Source organism: Nothobranchius furzeri, chromosome 14, assembly GCF_043380555.1.
Source record: "Nothobranchius furzeri strain GRZ-AD chromosome 14, NfurGRZ-RIMD1, whole genome shotgun sequence".
Taxonomy (NCBI): Eukaryota; Metazoa; Chordata; class Actinopteri; order Cyprinodontiformes; family Nothobranchiidae; genus Nothobranchius; species Nothobranchius furzeri.
This window is the reverse complement of record NC_091754.1, coordinates 18,058,041-18,081,872: the sequence shown is the minus strand read 5'-3', so window position 1 is coordinate 18,081,872 and position 23,832 is coordinate 18,058,041. Positions and strand designations below refer to the sequence as shown.

General features: G+C 42.7%; 1 protein-coding gene across 4 annotated transcripts in view; it reads left to right on the top strand.

Annotated features, from left to right (window-relative positions):
* igf2bp2a (insulin-like growth factor 2 mRNA binding protein 2a) overlaps positions 1–22,543 on the top strand; it is a 57,044-nt gene extending 34,501 nt beyond the window's left edge. For 2 of the 4 annotated variants that reach the window (XM_015966648.3, XM_070543959.1), the window contains 12 exons: positions 982–1,045; positions 3,170–3,460; positions 3,552–3,686; positions 9,529–9,651; positions 13,113–13,248; positions 16,047–16,169; positions 16,512–16,580; positions 16,982–17,104; positions 17,510–17,584; positions 17,734–17,865; positions 18,063–18,176; positions 22,160–22,543. In XM_015966648.3, the coding sequence (XP_015822134.1) occupies positions 982–1,045; positions 3,170–3,460; positions 3,552–3,686; positions 9,529–9,651; positions 13,113–13,248; positions 16,047–16,169; positions 16,512–16,580; positions 16,982–17,104; positions 17,510–17,584; positions 17,734–17,865; positions 18,063–18,176; positions 22,160–22,258 (1,484 nt within the window). In that variant the 3' untranslated portion in view covers positions 22,259–22,543. Of the gene's footprint in view, positions 1–981; positions 1,046–3,169; positions 3,461–3,551; positions 3,687–9,528; positions 9,652–13,112; positions 13,249–16,046; positions 16,170–16,511; positions 16,581–16,981; positions 17,105–17,509; positions 17,585–17,733; positions 17,866–18,062; positions 18,177–22,085 lie in introns of all 4 variants that reach the window. The other 2 variants (XM_015966650.3, XM_015966651.3) reach the window with 2 other exon arrangements.
* The last annotated feature ends 1,289 nt before the right edge of the window (positions 22,544–23,832 follow it).

Here is a 23,832-nt window from a genome sequence, read left to right as displayed (position 1 = left end):
GAGCTTTTTGGCACTTATCAGTGATATCACTCCCTGCCGCATCAGTTGCGATATGCTGACATCTGTGCAAAGTCCTGAAAAAGCTGAATTTAAATTGAGACACAACAGCTAAATTTACCCTTCCCAGAATTGCCCAGAAAAGGTTCCTGTGTTTTAGACACACTTATATTGTAAAGGACTTGTAAAATTACCCGAAGGCTCCGTTAGTGGAAATGCGCCTGAAAGGGCTTCCAATTAGAAGAAATGAATAAAACCCTGAAAATAAAAAGACTTTGCTGTCTTTTCACAAGTACCGGTAATTATAATTTCATCCTGTCAAATATTACCAATGCCATTTGCTTTTTTTTCCATCATGATTCAGAGAGAATGATTAAGCTCAGTCAATCAAGCAGCGAAGTCTGCCTGATGTTCGCTCTTCCCATACATGAAATAGGAATACATGAAGTTGGCTTGAATTGTCCAGCCAGTTTCTAACCTGTGACTCTTGAGTTTATAAAGTCAGAAATACTTGTGTCTTGTTGTCGCACGGAGCACACAATGAACTTCCTAATGGACGTCTCCCTCTGGTTCAGACTTTTAAAGGATGCATGGTCCCAACAGGAGTCACATTTTCAGTGCTGCCCTGAACGGTCTGGACCACATACCTCGCCAAGGTGTGTCTCGGTTGTGCACTTCATTTCATTTAATCAGCGATTACTTGCTTTGTTTGGGCTGCTCTGTCAAACTCAAATCCGTTTTTGTGCGAGTGGCAGAGAGGCCATTGTGTTAAGCAGCTCCTTTCTGTAGAGGAAGCAGCAGGGTCTGGAGCAGAGCCAGTGTGGTGATGGCTATAATGGATTCACACAGACAAGCGGCTTTCTGGGTCACCACGGGAACCTGGACGCGTGTCCGACTCACCTACAGCAACAACGGCGTACAATGTGCATGTGTAAACCTTTTTTTAAATGTGTCTCATGTTTATTTTGTCTTCTTGTCTCACAGTGAACACTGATACTGAAACAGCAGTGGTGAATGTTACATACGCAACCAAGGAGGAAGCTAAAGAGTAAGCAGCACAAACAATTAGAATAGATGTATTCTATTTATTTTCCCTTTTTTGTGTTTTTTTTATTGTGTCTTCTCCAAAGCAGATCTTGCAATACACCAGAAGGCTGTGCAAGACTATTTTATTTCTACTTTTGCACCTCTCATTTGCATCCAAACAAAATGATTGTTTACAAATGAGATTTTTACCAACATTATTTAAAGTTTTTGATGTTTCTTTTATACCAAGCATGTCCAAAATGTGGCCTGAGGGACATTTGTGGCTCTTGAAGGATTCTGTGCTCCCGATTGAATTTCTAGAATGGTGGAATTCCTTCTCTCCAGCAGGATGTTGATGTAGAGTGAAAGGCTTTATGATAAGATTCTTACTAATATGCAGAATTATGCCTATTTTTGAATGATGCAAATAAAATAAAAAATTGTGGCCCACATGGAGTTTTAACGTGACGATTTTGACCCTTCTGTTGAAGAGACTGGACACCTCTGTTATAAACTGCATATTGTATATTATATAAGGTATTATGTACTTGTGTGAAACTTAACGAATGGGAAGAAATTATGGCGCTGTAAGTGTCCTTAATGGATGATTAAGATAAAAAACTCAGAAAATATTTTTCATTTGCTGAGTTGGTAAATTTTTGAAAGAAAAAAAGATGAAATTGTAAAATATTGTATTGTTAGTTGATATAATTGGCATTTACATGTATTGATGCTCACAAAGAATTCCTTTGCAAAAACATTATTTACGTAGACACGCACACATATATTCTGCAAAAGGAGGATCTACCCATCCAGTTAATTTTGTTTTTGTGGTGCCCAAATGTATGCACCTGCCCAATTTTGTTTAAACAATTGTTGCACACTTTCTGCATATCCTACAAACCTTGTTTCACTTCTCATATATCGCTGTGTGTGTCTCCTATATGATATATTAAACTGCAATTTTTTATCATAACAACCAACGATTTATACAGGGAAATTGTGAAGAATAACAAAGCTGCTCAAACTGTAAAAAACATGTTTTAACTAGCTTGTCTTGCAGATTTGCCATGAGCTTCAATAGGATACAGCCAGCATAAATTTAACAACAGAAATTCATGATAAGGATGTTTATGTTATATAAAGGGACTATAAATTTGATTTAAAACACAAACCCTTAAAAAATTATTTAAAAGACCCCTGAAACTAATTCTGGCTGAATGAGTAAAAACATTTAAAAGCATTTAGTTTGAAAATGTGTTTAGATCTTGTTTAGCCATGGCTGAATGGGGAGAGTGGATGTCCACTGATCAGAAGTTGAGGTCCCAGAAGGTCGTGTATTGAATTGTCCGTGGGCAGAATAATGAACCCTGAACGTTTCGGTAGCACTTTCTGTTAGAGTCTCCTAATTACTAAGTACTTACATAGTAATTACATAGTAAGTTAAAGTGTATTATTGAGTTCTTAAACAGTTATTACCATGTAACTCAGGTTCGATTCTAGTTTTTATTTTTATTAATCATTCCCATTAAATACTGCTTTACACAATAATCACACTTTATTACTATCATACACTTTAATTACACAACAATACACTTTAACTTACTATGTATTTACCATGTAAGTACTTTGTTATTAGTGGACTGTAAAAGGAAGCGTTACCAAAGTTTATCCCTGAATGCTGTACTAATGGCATTCCACTGCTCCTCTGGGATTATTTCCCCAACCTTACTTTCCTAGAACATCTTACATTTGGCTAATTCACGTTCAGGTAGCTCTTTTTTTCTATTTTAACCAGCCATGTGACCTGTTATCTGCAGCAGGGGGCTACAGCTACGCAAAAATTAGCCATTAGCAGCATGTCTGTTTGGTTGCTACTGAACCGTGTGGCTCCAATCTTTATATCAAAGTTTTATTGACCCGTTGTTTTATGTCCAGTGAGGAGAAGTTATTTCGAAATATATATTTCTATTGTTCTTTTGCCCAGCCCTAATTATACTAAGGTATTCTCTCCACCTTTAGTCAGATTATATCTGGGAAACAAATTAATCCTTATTCAAAACAAATGTTATTATCTTCCATCAGTATAGTTTAATATTATTTTTCCTTCCTTGGCCAATACTGTGTCTCATTCTTTTCATCTCAGAGCCATTGAGAAGCTGACGGGACACCAGTTTGACGACTACTCCTTCAGCGTGTCGTACATCATGGACATGGACGCAGCTCCACCCATCCAGGCTTCCCGAGCAAAGCGAGGAGGTAGATCTTCTCGGGACCAGGGCCCCCCTCAGCCCGGGCCGTCGGGAGGGTTTGGCTCGCCACGCCTTCGACAGCCCGACTTCCCCCTACGAATGCTCGTGCCTACTCAGTTTGTGGGAGCCATTATCGGAAAGGAAGGCCTTACCATCAAGAATGTCACAAAACAGACTCAATCCAAGTAAGAATGCATCTTTCTTACTTGGTTGCTGCCTTCATTTCCCTTCAAAGTGTCCTGGTTTGTGAAGGTGGACCCTTATTTGTACTTCCAGGGTAGATATTCATCGGAAAGAAAATGCAGGTGCAGCAGAAAAACCCATCACCATCCACTCGACACCGGAAGGCTGCTCCTCTGCTTGTCACATGATCCTAGACATCATGCAGAAGGAGGCCAACGAGACCAAGATGTGAGCCTTCATTGCAACACACACAACAATTCACACGCCTGCAGATAATCCGACCTGAAGCCCGAACATATACAATCCACACAGGAAGATTAGGCATAATGTCTGCAGGGCTATAATCTCATCCTTAAATCTTTGTGGACCACACAGGTCAACACGTGATCACAGCTTAACGTTTAAGAGACCAGGACAACAGATCTAATTGGGTTTGACGCTATTAACGAGATGCCACACCTTTTCCACCTCTCTGAGCCTCTGTTTGGTTTAAGCACCAACCTTTAAAGCTGCATTATGTAATATTTTTGTTAAAATTAAACCGTTTTTTATATCTATATCCAGTGTTCTCATCTCCTGACTAAACCGATTAAATCCAGTGCTTTTGCCGCAATTGCATATATTTTGAAGGGGTCCGGATCAGTACCACCTCGTGAGAATGCATGCTGTGATATCTGCGTGTTCACGAGGAGGCCGTGCTCTCCTTCAGTTAGCCAGTAGATAGGCTAAGCTAACGACTGGAAATGCACATTTGAAGATGAATCCTGCTAGCATGGTTGCTGGTGAAACTGTAAGGCTTATTTTTGGCACTCAGACATAATTTCTGATTGCTTTACAGCCAGGAAGAAGACAAGAAACAAATAAATGTGCGAGTTCTAACATTTACTCCAGGCGTGTTTATAAGTAACTCTACATTACCTCTCTGGTTTGCATTTTTGGATGCCAAAACAAGGTTATTCGTAGGTCTTGTGGAAAAAAAAAATTGGTTTCTTTATTTAAAAAACAAGCCAAGACCTGATCCTTAGGCCACCATATCCCCAGCTTTTATCCCCACACATCACCTCTCAGAACCTTAGATCCACATCTGAAAACCTCCTGGCTGTTCCTCGAACCAGACTGAAAACCAAAGGGGACAGGGCCTTTCAGACTGTTGCACCCAGACTTTGGAACAGTCTGCCTTCAAATCTCCGTCTCTCTAACGCTGTAGAGATCTTTAAAAATCATCTAAAAACTCACCTTTTCATCCAGGCGTTCCCTCCCTAAATGTTTCAAAAAGATGGCTTTGTTTGGGTTCACACCTTCACTTTGTTTATACTCATGATTTTATTTTCTACGTTTATCACTGCTATTGTTTTTCGATGTTTTTATTGGCTAGAGGTATTTGCCCTGATCTTTATCATGTTGTACAGCGCTTTGTGATTTTTATCTGTGAAAGGCGCTATATAAATAAACTTTTACTTACTTACTTACCATTATGGATCCCCTCAGCACCTTGGCTGCACTTAGACATACTGTCCATAAAATGTATGAACAGAATCAGTGACAAATGGTAGCCTTGGCGGAGTCCAACTCTCCTCTCCAGAACCCCCGAATAGACCTTACCAGGGAAGCTCAGGGATCCTGCCCCACCATCAGAGCCAAAATTGTTCCCGCCACACAAAAGTTACCGAACGCAGCCACAGCTGCAGCTCACCGCTCCCCACGGGAATGGGAATTTCACCAATGTGTGATGACTAATGAGACTTTAACTTTAAATGGGTTTGAACGTCGGAGTACTGCAGTTCGTCTGACGGCTACATGTTGCGCTCCCTGCAGCACTTACAAATGCAGTGCAGATTTAAACGGGTGTTTGTCTTTTATCCTACACTCTTTTATCTTACATAACAGAATGCTTTATTTAAGAGAGAATAGAAGTGTTTAAGGGTAAAACTGTTTCATAGCCTTTCAATCACCTTAAAATGAGACACCATGGCTCATTTTCTTCAATCGGAGTGTATTCGACTTGTTTTTGATCATGCCTTGTGTTTGTGCACCAGTGTGCGCTGATGCGTGCCTCCAATTTGACTTGGCTATTTTTATCTGTTGATGTGTAAAACTGTATAACGCACAAAAGCGCATTAGAAAATAAGGTCTGAGGCCTTTGTTTCTTTGCCCACTTTCAGAGGTGGCAAATATAGGATGAAACGGTGCAGATTTATCAGGTCTGAGCTTGTTGTGAGGTTTATTTGACAAAACAGAGCTAAAAAATCAGTTTCAGATGGTTTAATCAACCATTCAAAGCAGAAATCCTTTTTCTTGAAAGCCACAATAACATCCACACCTCATTATTGTGTCGACGTCATGACACCACGCTGCCACGCCTGCAAAAAGGACAAACACACACACACACACACACACACACACACACACACACACACACACACACACACACACACACACACACTCACCTCCACCCTGTGATTTCATCGAGTCTAGACCCACTGAAACCCAAACCACCAAACCCACCCAGCTGTAGCACCCCCACCCTTCATCCCAAACTAATTTCACCCTGCAGTATGGATCTATACTTACAGATTAAAGCATGCCCCAACGTAATGTCCCCCTGCCCAACATAAACACACACACGTGCGCACACACACACCACAACTCAAACCCACATTCACTCCTGCAACTGCCTCTCAAAACAAAATGTTATGATCCAGAGATGTCACTTTAACGCTCAATCTGATGATTATTTACTCTTTTATGTTTTTAGAGGGAATTGAATTAACATATTTAGTATGAATCTAAAACAACTTCCCTTGATTTTTCATTACCAAGTGTAGGACTTAATTTTAGTCTAAATAAAAACAACGTTTAAATTGCTTATAATTAAATTTCTTAGTTTTTTCCATCCTGTACCTAAAATTGTAGACTTGAATAACACATTTGTAAAACCTGGTCTGTTTTTCTTACCCGCCATCAGTACACCACAATATTACAAGATTTATTTTTCTTTCAGAGTCATGGAAAATTATCTGTATTAAACACAACAACAGAAAATGCGACTCACCTTCCATTCCTCCCAAATTACCTTGAGTACAAAATCGTGTTTTCCTCTCAAATATGTATGAACCCACCTGCTTCGGTATGGACATGAAGCACGTGATTCAGGGTGTACGTTATTTTTAATGTAATGTAATCTTTTATCATAATCTTTATTTGGATTTAGCAAAGGATCTTTGCTCTTTATTCCATTTAGCGTGATTCTGTTATGGAAGTCATGGCTGGAAGGGTGTGATTAAGGTTAGAAAACATGATGATTTGTAGTTTCACTGTATTCACTAGTATTTTCTAAAATGTCCTGTTTTCTGCTCTCTAACAGCAGCACTGCTTTCAGATCTGAAGTGTGTCTGACATTGTCGTGTTTACTGTAAACTAGAATCCACATATTAGCATCAAATCAAATACAAAAAACATTTTCAGTTCCAGGAAATATCATGCCTGCTGTGCCAACTGAGAACTTTTCTTATGGGCTTGATTAGTCTCTTGTCTCTGAAATTTAAAACTCTTTACATCATTAAAACCCTCAAATGTTTCTGCAACCGAGTCACAGACACTTGAAAACGTGAATTTTTTAAAGATCTTTTCATTAGGTGGGAAAAAAATCCGACTCAAACCCCAGTTGAATACTTAATGTTGTTGAGTTTTTCAACAAAAGCACAAAAATAAAGGTTTGGATTTGATTTCTTGCACAGCGAAGCTCGAGGACAAGCTAAAGTAGCTCTGAGAGGTAGAAGTAGGCCTCAGTCAAAAGCAAAGGACTCTGGGGGAATAAAAATATAAATATTATTTGATGTTGTCGTGTAACTAGGTAGAAATAAATAACGGAGACGTGTGTAATGGTGCATATGGTATTCGGATTTTTGGTACGGAAGATTTGGTTCGACACAGATTTGTACTGAGTTCCTACGCCACATGGACGTTTGACGTTGTTTTGCATTTTAACCGGCAACACATGCAGTGATGTCCAATTTAAGAAGCCGCATCCTTCAAAACATCCAGCTTACCTGGATGACGCCGGCTGGTGTTGGTGCCACTCCCTAGGTCTTTCGTTGACCGGGAACACTGGAAGTGAACGGCTGTAAAATAGCATTTTATGCATTTTTGTGTTATCTGAGAATTTTTTGCCGGAGAATTCATTGCAAGTAAAGTTTTATTTTAAACGACATTAAAGCTGTAGCCCTTTACACAACCTTTTTTCACTTTGTTCCCTCACCGTACCAAAATTAACCTAATCGTGTTACACACTGAACCGGGATTACAGGTGTGCCATTACACTCCTAAGATTTACATATGAGGTTTTATTGGGATGAGTATAATTATGAATTATCCCTGAATAATATATTTTTCTAGATCACTGCTTTTTTGTCCATCCATATATACATTTTCATCCGCTTATTCAGAGTCAGGTCGTGGGGCAGCAGTCTAAGCAGAGAGGCCCAGACTCCCCTCTCCTCTGCCACTTCGGCTAGCTCCTCCGGGGGAATCCCAAAGCTTTTCCTAGCTAGCCGAGAAACATAGTCCCTCCAGCATGTGCTGGTTCTTCCTTTAGTTCTCCTCCTGGTTGGACGTGCCTGTAAAACCTCACCAGGGAGGCATCCTAACCAGATGCTCGAGCCACATCAACTGACCAAGCTTCTCACTCTATCTCTTAAGGGAGAGCCCAGACACCCTGCAGAGAAAACTCACTTTGGCCGCGTGTTTTCGTGATCTCATTCTTTCGGTCACAACCCAACGTTCGTGGAACATAGATCGACCAGTAAATCAAGAGCTCTGCCTTCCGGCTCAGTAGAGCCCTGCACGGGCCTAAAAACTGAGCCCGTGTCCGGCCCGGCCCGAGGAGATGGAGCCCCAGCCCGACCCGGTCCGAAAAGGTTTTCAGGATTCTCTGGCCCGGCCCGAACCCGAGCCTGACTTTTTTTTTAACCTTTCATAATGTTTTAGCGTGATATAATGCTCAGCGTTCTAATTATCTGTGAGAAGCGTTCTGCAGTAAAAAAAAAAAAAAAAAAAAATACAAAAAGAAAAAAAAAAGGGAAAACAGCATTCAATGCAGCTTTTTTTCTAACAGAGCGTAGGCTATTTTCCGAGCGGCAGATGAAATTTACGAACACTATATTAATTGGATGCGTTTGTAAATTTAATCTGCTCTAAAAATGCGCTCTTGTGCAATTGGAAAAAAAAAGCAGCGTTCTAATTTTCTAACTGCGAGCGCATTTTCAGAGCGGCAGATTAAATAAACGCCCCCAATTAATATCACGTTTGTAAATTTAATCTGCCGCTCTGAAAATGCGCTCTCCAGTTAGAAAACAACCAGCAATGAATGCTGTATTTTTTTTAACTGCAGAGCGAATTTATTCACAGAAAAATAGAATGCTGCCGTTTTCATGAGAATAATCGAATGATTTCTGACATCAGAGTGGACATAAAATGGCATATTAGAATAGGGGCACATGTTTCAATCAGCAGTTTGAGAATTCGTTTGTATAGGCGCGTTTATAAACCACACAGACCTTAACTGAGCTAACGGTGCGTGAGAAGCAGGCAGATGCTGCTGCGTTCAAGTGTTTCAGTTTTTTTTAATGAATTCGATTAAAAATAAAGGCGCCCGGCCCAGCCCGTGTCCGAGGTAATTACACAGTCGTCGGCCCGAGGGCCGGGCTGACCTCCGGGCCTAGGGCTCCAGTGCAGGGCTCTACAGCTCAGCTCTCAATTCACCACGACGGACCAGTACAACACCCGAATCACTGCAGACGCAGGACCAATCCGCCTATTGATCTCACGCCCCATCTTTCCCTCACTCGTGAACAAAACCCCGAGATACTTAAAACTCCTCCACTTCTATATATGTCGCAGCTTTTTTTTGTTAGATTTGTAATGTTTGTTTTATTGCCTGCTGATGATTGGGGTCACGATATCCTGAAAAACTGCATCCAATACATCCCAAGCACATTAGTGATACAATGATACAGGCATGGTATAATGTTTTAGCATTAAACTATGAATCTTTGTGTTTTTGTGTCTGAAGGACGGAGGACATCCCTCTGAAAATCCTCGCCCACAACAGCCTGGTGGGCCGGCTGATTGGGAAGGAGGGTCGCAACCTGAAGAAGATTGAGGAGGAGACCGGGACCAAGATAACCATCTCCTCGTAAGTCGGCAGCATAATCATTTCAAGTGAAAGCAATGAAACCACAGACTACCTAACACACGGACAGTCGTCCCCACCCTTCGTACATGCTCGTAAATCTCCTGACGTGCCGTTGTGGTTAAAAGAGTTGTTACAGAGCTGATGTAAAGAGTTGATTGCAGCTTCTTCTCTCCGGGACATGATATCAGAGAGGAGTTGATTACACCCCATTTAACAGAGCGTGCTCACCAACCTTCCTTCGTTTTGGAGTTGATGAATGGCTCCGTTTTCTGTGAGCTCAGAGGACATAATGAGCCAAGGAACAGGCACAGAGGTAAAGATCGAGAAGAGGAGGGTCTGTTTGAGAAAAGCGTCACAAATGATGTCCTCAGTCTGTAGGGAGGGTCCTTCATGTCTCATAAAACCAGATTGTTTTTGCTTCCAAGTCCAAAGATGATTTTCTATAATATTTGATTTATGGGTTTTGCTTTTAATGTTTTTTGGGAAACAGATTTTTCATTTAAACGAGCATTTAAATCCAGACAAAACTGTCTGACCTCCTGCTGGCTATCATTCCTAGGCCATGCCCTCTGACATGGGAACCCGTATTGCCACAGTAAACAAGAGAACGCTAAACACCAGTCCCTGTTTTCTTGGCCCAAACATCTTTTGTTGTTCATGGCTTCAAATGGCCTTTTTCATTTTGGTACTCTGGTAGTTTGTCCTAAAGTTGAAGTGGTGGCAGCCGGCTCTTTCTCCTTCTATTAGGTTCTTTTATTTATAAGTGGAGCCTCTCACACTAGTGGTGTTGTGTTGCACAATGCGTGAGCAGGTAATGAGCGATGGCCTCAGCGACGTGCAGAAATGAGGCAATTCAGTGAGTGTCATGTTCTGTGTCCCCTTGGTCCCCAGCCCCCTCCTGTTCGTCCTCTGCGTTCCCCTCATGTGTCCCCTTGTGTTCTCCAGCTCCCTCTTGGCTTCCCTCATGTTTCCTCCTAGTCACTCCCGTGTAGTTCTTATTGGTTTGTATTGGTCCTCCTCACCCCTCTAGTCATTAGTTGTTTATCTTTGCCCTTAGTCTTTAGGTTTAGTTATTTAGTGTTCTATAAATTATGGTTTATCTTCCCCTCTGCTTAAGTTCGTTCCCCATTTAGTTTATTAATGGCACCTGTCTTTCCTCCAGACCTCACTCCTCACACCTGTCACCTGTTCCCCTGATTGCTCCCCTCTGTGTTAAAACCCCTGTCTTGTCCCCCAGTGTTTGTTGGTCCATTGTAGTTTGTCAGCGTTGTTTTGTTGTTTCGTTTAAAAAGACATCATAAATGTGTTCCCCCGTCATTTTTATTTATAAAATATGAAGTAAAAACTCCCAGTTTAATTTTCATTCATTTGTCATTAATATGTAGTCTACACCCGTGCGTTAAGTGGACCATCTTCCAGTAAAAGCAAAGCATCCAGCCCACCTCTCCAAATGCGTAAAATGTGCATCACAGCCGCTAGTTAGGCGCGCAGCGCGCACCATCAGCTACGTCAGCCCAGACAAGAGCAGAGCAAATAGAGAAAGAATAGAGGATAATTCTGTCTGGATGTGGATGGAGATTACATTTTACAGCAGCCTGATCATCATTTAAATACGTAAACCATCACCTGGTCCATCAGCATTATTTTAATTGGTGTGTGTGTGTGTGTGTGTGTGTGTGTGTGTGTGTGTGTGTGTGTGTGTGTGTGTGTGTGTGTGTGTGTGTGTTCCGCTTCAAACACTGGTCTAACAAACCAGACCAGCATGTCCAGTAACATATTAATGTTACAATTAAACAGTTTCACTTCATGTAGGCTAGGAACGTTTCACCTGCCGTGGCCCGACCGCTTCTGCTCCACATAAACTTTGTGCGTGATCAAATGTCTCTACAGGTGCTTTCTGAGCTGAAGAGCTATTCTGGATGCGTCATGAGTCTCCATATTAGAGACGGGAACAAGCGCTGTTCAGCCAAAGTTTCATAATTTCATAAAAAGAACATTTTTCCAAGTGACACATTCCTCATAGAGACCGGGTTTCCAGACCGCTTCAGTGGGAGGAAATCTTATTGCATGCACCGTGGTTCTGCACTCCGCTGCGAACCCCTTTACAGATCTTCATCCCACTGTCCACCGTGGGCGCTCCGAGCCACGCTGAACGCAGTGTCCAGTATAAAGCTCTGATGTTCTGATGGGAATCAAGTTACCTCTGCGATGTGCATAACGATTAAAATGTCAGCTCATCCATGCGCATCAGTGCGCGTCGGGGTAATTCTTTCAAAACAACCTACATCCTTGAGTCTATCCGTCAATATGTGGCAGGGTGGAGAAATGAGGGCCCGGGCGGGATTCGATCCCCAGACTCCCGGGTGAGAGTCATACACTCTAACCAGTCAGCCAAAGGGACAACCCCTTGGCCAAGTAGCCAGGGCGCATGATCTATCGGGACACTGTGACAGGACACTCACACTGTCACATCTGATTATGAAACTTTGGCTGAATAGCGCTTGTTCCTGTCTCCAATGTGGCGACGCATCCAGGAGCCGTCTGAGGAGAAGCCCAGAATCTGACATCCTCCAGCTCAGGAAGCGCCTATGATTACGCACAAGCGTGACGCATCTACCCGGTCTCAGTAAGACCGGGTTGGACCTGTTCAGGTTTACGCAGACAATCTTTACATTTAGAATTGGCATACAGATGTTAATGCAGTAAAATATAAAGCATTTTATTTAAATATCCATTCATTATTTTACAAGCACAGAGAGCCGCATCAGATGGATGGAAGAGCCGCGTGCGGCTCCAGAGCCGCCGACACCTGTGCTAGCCTACTTTATTGTCCCCAGCAATTTTTATACCCCACTCAAGTGTATGGTTATTGTCCCCAGCAATTCTGAAAACAAACTGACGCCCTTGGACCACCGGATGGTCCAATTGTTGGTTTAAGACCAAGCCACGTTGTTGGCTGAGGTTTTTAGACAAATGCGACAGAACATCTTAACTGCTTGTTTTTTTTTTATATCCACAAGCTATTTATAGCTATATGTAGCTAGTTGGAAAATAACTGCACTATGTGAAAGGAAAGGAATTATTTTATAGTTAGTTATGTCTAATCGACTGAAAATGTGCGTATGTAAGAGTTTCTAACTTTTGAGCAGCTTTAGTGCCAACATCCAAGTCAGGATGGCTGTGGGAAGTTTCCAGTTTCTCTGACTGGGTACTGATCACATGCAAAGATGAAAAGCAGTCATGGTTGTTTGTGGTCATTATTCACTCAAGCTGTTTTTAAAGATTAAGTAGCATTTTGGATTTTAGCTGATTTGGGATCATTTGAGCATTTACACACACACACACACGCACACACACACACACACACACACACACACACACACACACACACACACACACACACACACACACACACACACACACACACGCAGAGCATCATCATGTTTGTATCTCCGTCTCAGGTTACAAGATTTAACCATTTACAACCCTGAGAGGACCATCACGGTGAAGGGGAGCTTGGAGGCTTGTTGTAAAGCTGAAGAGGAGATCATGAAGAAGCTGAGGGAAGCCTATGAGAACGACGTTGCTGCTATAAATGTAAGGTCACCTTCTGCAGGCCACCTGATGGTTTGTGTTGGCATGACCGTCAAGTGACTCATGCAGACTTGACAGGTAAACGGCGGAGACGAATAAACTCTGGGATGATATCGCCTTCCCTTCAGTGTGCGTTACCAGCAGCATTTATTAGTGAGGCTTGCTCGGTAAACAGATAAGAGTAAACGATCGCTGAATAGCTCATTAGTGAGTTGAGTGTTTGAGCTCAGCATGTCTCTGTGTGTATGTGTGTGTGTGTGTGGAGAGCCTCTGAGTCACGCTCACTTCCCCGCTGTGTGTGTCTGTGTTCCTGTTGTAGCACACTGCGTTTCCCAGCATCATCTGATATCTGTAGGCTGCTCTTTCACCCAGCTCCTCTTTCACACTACACCATGACATCAGCAGCGTTGCAGCCGCTGAGGTCGAGCTCAGACAGAGAGAGACAGGAGGAGTATTGCATGCTCCACGATCGTTGTTGCACTGAAGAAATGCACAGATGAACTCTGATAAAGTGACAACTAATGATCCTCATAATAAAAAAACAACTAGAGAAGCAGAATTAGGTTGCTTTATTATTGATCTAATAGTTAAGTTAGGTTATCCTCTAGGTTGCGGTAAACTTGCTCTTGGCTGGCAGGAGCATCCCCGACACCTGTGAGGGTCAAGTGTCGGCTCTGTGGTGAGCCGATGGGGCCCTCTAGTGTGATGCTGTGGAAAGTACAAACAGCTTTCATGGATGCAAGAAGTCAGACTGCAGGTTCTTGTTACAAAACAGGAAAAGCTGACTTGACTTTGTGGTGTTGCAGCAGCTAAATACCAATTAGGAAAACAGAAAAGTGAAAAATTCATAAGAATATTGAGCATCAATCTGCAAAATATAATTTACAGAAGAACAAAAATGTCAAAGAGTCCTAAGTTGTTGAAATTTGATGTTGTGAATCATTTCTCACAATATAAATTTATATGTAGAGATTTTTGCATTAAGTCAGTCTTGTAAAAAATACGTAAAGGTACAGTTTTTGTTCTTAGGAAAAGCTGTTCAAGCAAGATACATGTTGTAAACAAACAATTCAAAGGTCTGACCCCTTTTTTTCAGATTCCCCTTAAAGTCACAGAATCTGATGGTTGCAGAAAATGTAAAACATCGTTGTCGGTACCAGATCTGTTCGGGCAGCCAGATCGGCTCAGGGTCCTGTGTCTGCCAAACACGTCACAGTAGATGATTGGCTGAATGTAAGACTTACGCAAGTTACAATACCACGTTCGCAAAAGTTATGTTAGCACGTTGACAAAGACGATTTTGATTGGTCAGAACAAATGTACAGTTGTAGTCTTAGTGGTTGTAGTCCTGTAGTCCAAAAATCAACACTTTTCGCAGAAAATATGTTTGAATTTTCAAAGGAAATTTAAAATAAAAGCAAAGATATCCACTGATAAACGGTGACCCTCTAAAGATCTTGGTTTTGATGAAATGGGGCAAAATAAATTCTAAGGACTTTGTTGAAAAGACAGCAAGCAACATTTTGAATGAATGAATGAATGAATGTATTTACAAAACAACTAAGAAAATATACAGACAAATTCCCCATTTATACAAACAGATAAGGCTTCACATATAAGAACTGTTGTTTTTTGGCAGTCTGATGTTGGTTTTATGCAGTTTCGCATTCTTTACAAAACAAAGATAATATGGTGTTTTATTAACAAATTACAATTATAAAGAAAACATTTAGGTGTTAACAAACAAGAATTTATTAACAAATCTGCTGATGTCTTTCCAAAACGTACAGTATGTGTGAAAGATGAGTGGATTGGCCGTAATGTGACGTCATCAGCAGGCGCAGGAGACCGAGCCGCTCTGGTACCGACACCGGCTTAGGACAACTCGGCTGAGCTGCTACGGTCAAACTTTCCAGAACCAACTCGGAACCGAACCTTCTCCCAATGGCCTCATGTCCCGTTGCTCTCACCAGTGTTAGTATGCTAGCATGTGTAGCGTGTGGTTCTTCTTGAGTGAGAAACTAGGCCGTTTTTAGCATTTTCGGATTATTTGGAACTCCAAAATCACAATGAGCTCAGTGCCATTGACAATCCGGGCAAACTCTTTCTGCTTGCTCACAGCTAACGACAGAGTTGAGGCTTAGCTGCATTCCCAGATAACAATCCATCACCATCACCTAAAATTTTCCCAAGAAAAACCGAACCAGATTGTAACCAAAACATGCAAAACAACTTCTTAAATGAGATTCGCGAACAGAACGGGGTATTCCGTCTGTGACAACAGGCAACAACTTGCTTAACTTCGTGTTTGTCTGCTTCTCTGCCCAGAAAGATTGGTTCGTGCACAGTTCTGTGCAGCGTTTGATGGATGGGCTACGATCTAATCATTTAGAAGGGGGACCAGCACTGGATTGGATGATGTTTTCCCGGGATTATACATTTCAGAGGCGATTTGAAATTATTTATTAAAAAAAAACATTAAATTTACTGGTTGCCACCAGTATGTGAAGAACATTTTAATCAAAATGGCAACAAAAAAAAGCCACAAAAATATCTTCGATGCTACCTTTAAAATAGTATTTAGGAAATAGAAATTTCTCGTACACATTTAACATTTTCTTCTTATATTTTCTTACCACTGAAGCTGTGCAAGCTACAAGGCTTCCTATGGATCTTTATGGTCAAAATCCGAGCTTCTTCTCTGAACTCCTTCAAAACCTCATTTTAAAATTTTAACCCATCAATGTTTTTTTTGTGCCTTTTCTCATGACCGAAGTCTTTATTTCTGTCTTTCGGCACAGCAACAGGCCAACTTAATCCCAGGCCTGGGCATCTTCTCCTCGGGCCTGCCGGTGCTGCCCCCTTCTGCTGGACCACGAGGTGCAGTGTCCCCTGTAGTACCAGCGGGATACAACCCATTCTTAGTGAGTCCTCTCTTTCTGCCATAAAAGGTTTCAGGAGGAAGAAAAATCATCCTAAAAAAAAACTGGTTCTATGTGGAGCGTTGACTCAAGTTTTCCAACTCGCTGCTGTTTGAAACACGCAGAATTCCCCGGTCTTCTCCAGGGATGAGTCAGTTTGTCTAAAACAAAGTCTCCACTCACAGCCCAATGAGGTCTGGGTCTGAGACATTGTGTGAGAATGCTCACAAAGTGATCGGTGTGTGATTCACTGTGTGTGTGTGTGTGTGTGTGTGTGTGTGTGTGTGTGTGTGTGTGTGTGCGGCGCGCGCGTGTGTGTTTTAATGGCCTCTTTGTCTATTACAGAGTCACTCTTCACATCTTGGGGGTCTGTACGGAGTTCCTCCTGCAAGTGCCATGCCTCACCAGCACTCAGTAGGTTCATGTGGCGTTTTATGGGGAATGTACCATACTGCTGTCATGGTCCGTGCAGCAAAATGCATCAAAAATGAAAAAAATTTAACATGTGAGGCTGTAAATAGTAGGAGATTACAGATATTCAGTCAGCTTTCCCACCAGAACACCACAAGTATGTCTGGCAGTTGACTTTTCAGCCCAGAGTTTTCCCGCAGCTCGTAAAAATTCAATTTACAAACCTCAACTACATGAGTGTTACCATGCGAGGGAAAACAAAAACACATACACTACTAATAGCAATAATTCCAGACACAAGCAGAAGAGGACGCTTACCCTCTTGGTGTTATGCAAGCCATTTAAATAGTTTTTATCTGAAATCCTTTATTTTTTTTAGTAAAATATCTTTTATGTTTTTTCAGCAACAGGCTCCAGAACAGGAGGTCGTCTACCTCTTTATTCCAACTCAGGCAGTCGGGGCCCTGATAGGCAAAAAGGGCCAGCACATCAAACAACTCGCTCACTTCGCTGGGGCGTCCATCAAGGTGGGTTTCCTGCACGCTGACGCTGCTTTTGGTATTTATCGAGAATGCAAAAGAAAGATGCCGATTTTTTTTCTTCAATTTGCTTGCGTGAGTCAACAAATGTGAGGAAAAACGTGCCGTGATTTTTATTTTAAAGCTTCTCATCTGTCGTTAAGCAGATGTTATTAAACTGGAAATGACTGCCTGCTGAGTCAGCAGCACTCCGCTGACCACAGCTGGGGCAGATGTGGTGATTAGAAAGAGGAAATGACTCAGATTACACAAGCAGAAGCAGTTTATCAGTTAGAGTCTTAAATAATCTTTCTGTGTTTTTGAGTATTTGCCAGATGACTGGGCACTGAAGCGCTTTCTGATTAATTAAGAGCAGGGGCTGATGTGTGACTTATCTCTTTATGTTTACATCAGATCGCCCCAGCTGAGAGCCCAGATGTTGCTGAGAGGATGGTTATCATCACTGGAACTCCAGAGGCACAGTTTAAGGTAAAACCACCCACCTCACGTGCAAGAAATTAAAACAAAATCTGCAAATCCACATTTCTGACCTGTATTATTAGTTAACAGCAGCGGATCGCTGTGTGTCCCCATCCTCCCCAGTCTCTCCTTGCCTCATACCCTCCTTTGTATTCCAGGCACAAGGTCGGATATTTGGGAAGCTGAAAGAGGAGAACTTCTTCTCAGGAAAGGAGGAGGTCAAACTGGAGACGCACATCAAGGTTCCCTCGACAGCAGCCGGCAGGGTCATTGGCAAAGGTGGCAAAACGGTGAGTGGCCGCTTATTTGAACTTTATATTTTAACATTTGAGATAAAAAAAGGCGGTGAACGTGTCAGATGTCGCTCTTTTTTGTGTGTTTCTGTGAGGTAACATGGTACTCTTTCTGACAGTGAGTAATGTCTGTGAGGCTGGAGGTGAAACTGAAGGTGAGATCCTAATCTCTGGATTGTGTGTCTGTGTTTCAGGTAAATGAGCTGCAGAACCTCACGAGCGCAGAGGTCATTGTGCCGCGGGACCAAACTCCTGACGAGAACGACGAGGTCTTTGTGAAAATCAGCGGGCATTTCTTTGCCAGTCAGGTACGCACAAAGTCAGTCGACACAGGTTCCATTAGGTCTCTCGCTCAAATGAGAGAGAAAAAAAATGAAATTTTAGGTGTCTTTGTGTCAATTTAGATGTTGTCACACACTTTTGTGATCAAATAAGGAAACATTTATTGATTTGAGTCTTTTCTGCTAAATTGTTTTTAGTTAAAGTTAATCAAAGGTGATCTGACAAAACCTTGAACTTATTTTGAGAAAATGGGGAGTCTAATGTTATCACAGCCAACTTTAAACCAACTTTGTAACTTTATGCGAGACACTAAACTCTAATTGGCTCACCTCTGTAAATTTCCAGGACGGCTTATGTTCCTTCTCACCCTGTCTCACCTCGAAAATAATTAGCCAGAAAAAAACGATCACATCTACGAATTGAAAAAATGCAACAACAAAAAAATCATTACAAAATATTAAATATTGTGGCTCATAATTCCTTCTTCCAAATTTATTACATGGCTTTTTTTTTATTAAACATTCCAGGCAGATTCTTCCTTATCTGTTGTCATGGAGACCAACTGCTGTTATGGATGATAATAGCTACACATCTACAGTGGGGCAAAAAAGTATTTAGTCAGCCACCGATTGTGCAAGTTCTCCCACTTAAAATGATGACAGAGATCAGTAATTTTCATCATAGGTACACTTCAACTGTGAGAGACAGAATGTGAAAAAAAATCCATGAATTCACATGGCAGGATTTTTAAAGAATTTATTTGTAAATCACTGTGGAAAATAAGTATTTGGTCAATAACAAAAATTCAACTCAATACTTTGTAACATAACCTTTGTTGGCAATAACAGAGGTCAAACGATTGCTATAGGTCTTTACCAGGTTTGCACACACAGTAGCTGGTATTTTGGCCCATTCCTCCATGCAGATCTTCTCGAGAGCAGGGATGTTTTGGGGCTGTCGCCGAGCAACACGGACTTTCAGCTCCCTCCACAGATTTTCTATGGGGTTGAGGTCTGGAGACCGGCTAGGTCACTCCAGGACTTTCAAATGCTTCTTACGGAGCCACTCCTTTGTTGCCCGGGCGGTGTGTTTGGGATCATTGTCGTGTTGGAAGACCCAGCCACGTTTCATCTTCAAAGCTCTCACTGATGGAAGGAGGTTTTGGCTCAGAATCTCACGATACATGGCCCCATTCATTCTGTCCTCAACACGGATCAGTCGTCCTGTCCCCTTAGCAGAAAAACAGCCCCAAAGCATGCTGTTCCCACCCCTATGCTTCACAGTAGGTATGGTGTTCTTGGGATGCAACTCAGTATTCTTCTTCCTCCAAACACGACGAGTTGAGTTTATACCAAAAAGTTCTACTTTGGTGTCATCTGACCACATGGCATTCTCCCAATCCTCTGCTGTATCATCCATGTGCTCTCTGGCAAACTTCAGACGGGCCTGGACATGCACTGGCTTCAGCAGCGGAACACGTCTGGCACTGCAGGATTTGATTCCCTGCCGTTGTAGTGTGTTACTGATGGTGACCTGTGTTACTGTGGTCCCAGCTCTCTGCAGGTCATTCACCAGGTCCCCCCGAGTGGTTCTGGGATTCTTGCTCACTGTTCTCATGATCATTTTGACCCCACGGGATGAGATCTTGCGTGGAGCCCCAGATCGAGGGAGATTATCAGTGGTCTTGTATGTCTTCCATTTTCTGATAATTGCTCCCACAGCTGATTTTCTCACACCAAGCTGCTTGTCTATTGTAGATTCACTCTTCCCAGTCTGGTGCAGGTCTACAATTATTTTCCTGGTGTCCTTCGAAAGCTCTTTGGTCTTGGCCATAGTGGACTTTGGAGTCTGACTGTTTGAGGCTGTGGACAGGTGTATTTTATACAGATAATGAGTTCAAACAGGTGCCATTAATACAGGTAACAAGTGGAGGACAGAAAAGCTTCTTAAAGAAGACGTTACAGGTCTGTGAGAGCCAGAGATTTTCCTTGTTTGAAGTGACCAAATACTTATTTTCCACCCTGATTTACAAATAAATTCTTTAAAAATCCTGCCATGTGAATTCATGGATTTTTTTTCACATTCTGTCTCTCACAGTTGAAGTGTACCTATGATGTAAATTACTGACCTCTGTCATCATTTTAAGTGGGAGAACTTGCACAATCGTTGGCTGACTAAATACTTTTTTTGCCCCACTGTAGGTCTCCGTGGCAACCGAGCAAACACTAGTATAGAGTTTTTGGAGCTCCCATTTGTCTAATTGTATTTTCTTGAGGGAAGAGTGTTTGCCCATTGCACAGAAAACTTGTTATAGCTAATTTTTCTTCTCAGGATGCAAAATATCTAAGGCCCTGTTCACACGGCAGGATTTTCAATTATCGGACAATTAAAGCATGCGGTTATAAAAAGAAACATCACAGATATACCAGCTCTCCCTTAGAGATAGGGTGAGAAGCTCGGTCATTCGAGAGGGGCTCGGAGTAGACCCGCTGCTCCTCCACATCGAGGATGTGCCACCAGTTGAGGTGGCTCAGGCATCTGGTCAGGATGCCTCCTGGACGCCTCCCCGGGGAGGTGTTTCGGGCATGTCCTGCCAGCAGGAGGCCCCCGGGTCGACCCAGGACACGTTGGAGAGGTTACATCTCCAATCTGGTCCGGGAACGCCTTTGGGTCCTGCCGGAGGAGCTGGTGGAGAAGGCCGCCGAGAGGAGGGTCTGGAGCTCCCTAGTTGGGATGCTGCCCCTGCGACCCGGACCCGGATAAGCGGAGGGAGACGACGACGACGGTGACGATGTTTTCAGAGGATAAGCTGGTGAAGTTTTCCGGGTACGTCCAACCAGGAGGAGACCTAAAGGTAGACCCAGGACACGGTGGAGGGACTATGTCTCTCACCTGGCCAGGGAATGCCTTGGGATTCCTTGGAGGAGCTGGCCCAAGTAGCTGGGGAGAGGGAAGTCTGGGCCTCTCGCCTTAGGCTACTGCACCCGCGACCCGACTCTGGATAAGCGGACGAAGAGACCGACTGACCGAGATAAAACGGGACTTTAAAGTAAACAAACATGGCGGAAGAGGAGCTTGCCACGCGCTTCTGTCACCTCCGTTTCTGATTGGCTATATGTCACATTCAACAGGCGGAACATTCTTTGGTCATACCGAGACAATCCAACGCACTTAAAATCCTGGTTTTATGATCCGAGCAGCACTGATGTGTTTCCGAGTGACCCAGATCTCTCTTGAGGGGCTTTTCCACCAGAATCAAAAATACTGTATGATGTCCACAAACCGTAGTATGTAGCAGTTAGCTGCTGTTGTGGTCATTGGGTGTGTCTCCACCAGCCATGAAGTGTTGTGTCGCTTCTCTAAGTTTACACTTCCAAGTCTTATTTTCTACGCGCTACGCTTCCCGAACGTGTCAAGCTCAGCAGTTTAGATCGAGCCAGAAAGGAAGTCAGACATGAGAGCGGCGTAGAACATCTGTAACTTTCAAAACAAAATACACGTGCAGATTTCTTGTTGCTTAACTACTAAAAAGACATCATCACCTGTGACACCTCTGCAGCCGAGGTATGAAAACAGACCTTTTTGGACACGTGTTGCTGTCTTTCTTCTTGTCTGTGCTCACGTGGTCTTGGAATAATCCTGTGATTTTGTGACAAGCTGCGTGGAACACTTTATCTGCCAATTTTTGTCTGAAATGTTTCTTGATGTAAAGATATGTGCTGATGAGCTTGTGGGGAATACGCGCCCATTACTTTTCCGCCACTTATGCGTCTAGTGGAAAGACCAAGTTAGCACAACACACACGGCAGGAATATCTGCTAAGATTATCTTTAGAGCCATTACAGGAAATGGGTGCATCTTTAAGAATGGGAGAATCGGGTTGAAAATCTGCATGATTTTCCTTTGTGTGAACTGGGCTTAAATGTGTGTTTCAGTGACTTTTACACAAAGACTCAACTAGGCTGTAGTTGGTGCTTGGTTCCATCTAAATTCCAATTCCCTCCGGCAGACTGCACAGAGGAAGATCCGGGAGATCATTCAGCAGGTCAAACAGCAGGAACAGAAGCACCAGCAGGGCGCAGCCGTGTCACCACATCACTCCAAGTGACCAGCAAGGTGGCTCCAGCAGGCGCCAGCCAATGAATGTAGCCCTCCCAGATGGACAGAGACCTACCCAGGCTAAGGCCAAGGCCAAGGGGGGACATGCAGGGCTGACCAACAGCACTGGGATCAAAACCAAAGAACTTCGCTATGGGGGGAAACAAGTGAGAGAGCCAAAGGCTGAGGGCGTCGCATGCACTGCCAGCCCTGCGAGAGCAGAGCAGACAGGGTAGGAGAAACTGTACTGATGCTACATAATGGAAAGACCAAAAAAAAAAAAAAAAAGAAGAAAGGATGATGGAAACAGCATAAAAATCGGAAACTGTTGACTCATTCGTAAAAAAAAAGAAGGTAAAACAGGAAATACGTCGCCCTGCATAACGTTATCTCTTTAGTTGGACTAATATACGCCTAACAAACAGATCGAACAAATAAAGTCTTTTAACACGAGCGCACACGAGGCATTTTGACTGACATAGTGAGTTAGAACCAGAGTGACCAAGGGCACCTCCTTGTCTGAGGTATTTAGATCATCAGATTAAATATCCTTAGCAGTATTAATTCAGACTAGAGACGTACACTGACACACACTTAGATCAAGCGTTGTTGTTTCTGATTTAATCCAAACAACAGTTCGGCTAAGTGCAGTTTTTTAATGGTTATCTTGTTCAGGAGACTGAACTGTGAAAGCCACGCAGAGCAGTTCTTTAGTTTGTTTGCAGTTCAGAATTAAAAAAAAAATCATAAAAATAATGCCCTCAGTAGCTATGATGAACGAGTTTTTGTAACAAGCCTGTGTGTGTGCCAATGCAAAAGATAACGCCTCTTTCAGATGGCTCTCTTTTTTGAAAGTTGTTTTTCTTTTCTGCTAACTTCTGCTTCACTTTCTTGTCACTTTGGTCATCCAGCGATGTGTTTTTAATCGGTTACAGATTTTTGTTGATGTGGAGAAGCGGTTTTGTTTCGTAGCCTTTTGATGACATTGAACTGACTGCCACTTAAATGCAACAGAGGGGGTTTTTAATTTTACCTTTGCAGGTAGTTTCACACTCCAATGCCTGTACAGCGATGTCTAAATTCAGTCTTGTCCAGATGTTTAAAAAAAGGCATTATTCTCGATAATCAGAGCAAAACTCGATGTCCTAGATTCAAGAAAAAAAAAAAAGATAAAGCATGCACCTTTGTAAGTGAGCGACCTTTTGTTTTGAATGTGCATCGACACACGCTTGGACTTAAGGGGACGACACACGGTGTGAGGTGAGGGCCCAGATGTGGGACGGGTGTGGTGGAAGGAGGCGGGGCTATTGTATGACCTGTGGAACACACACGGCCGTGAAACGTGACCGCGTTTGGCTTTAAACCTCTCTTGTCAGGGAGCTTCTTCTAAAAAAAACGGCATGACAGCTGTGAATGTACAATATGCAGCCTTTTTTTTTAGAAAACCACCCCTGCCGTGTCCAGCAGGCTGGCCCAGCGGCACACGACACTTGCAGATTGTCACCCTCACTCTTGCTCTTTCTGCTTATTTTTTGGCTTTTTACTTCTTCTTTTTTAAAAATAATTTCTGTTGAGCTGGCCAAC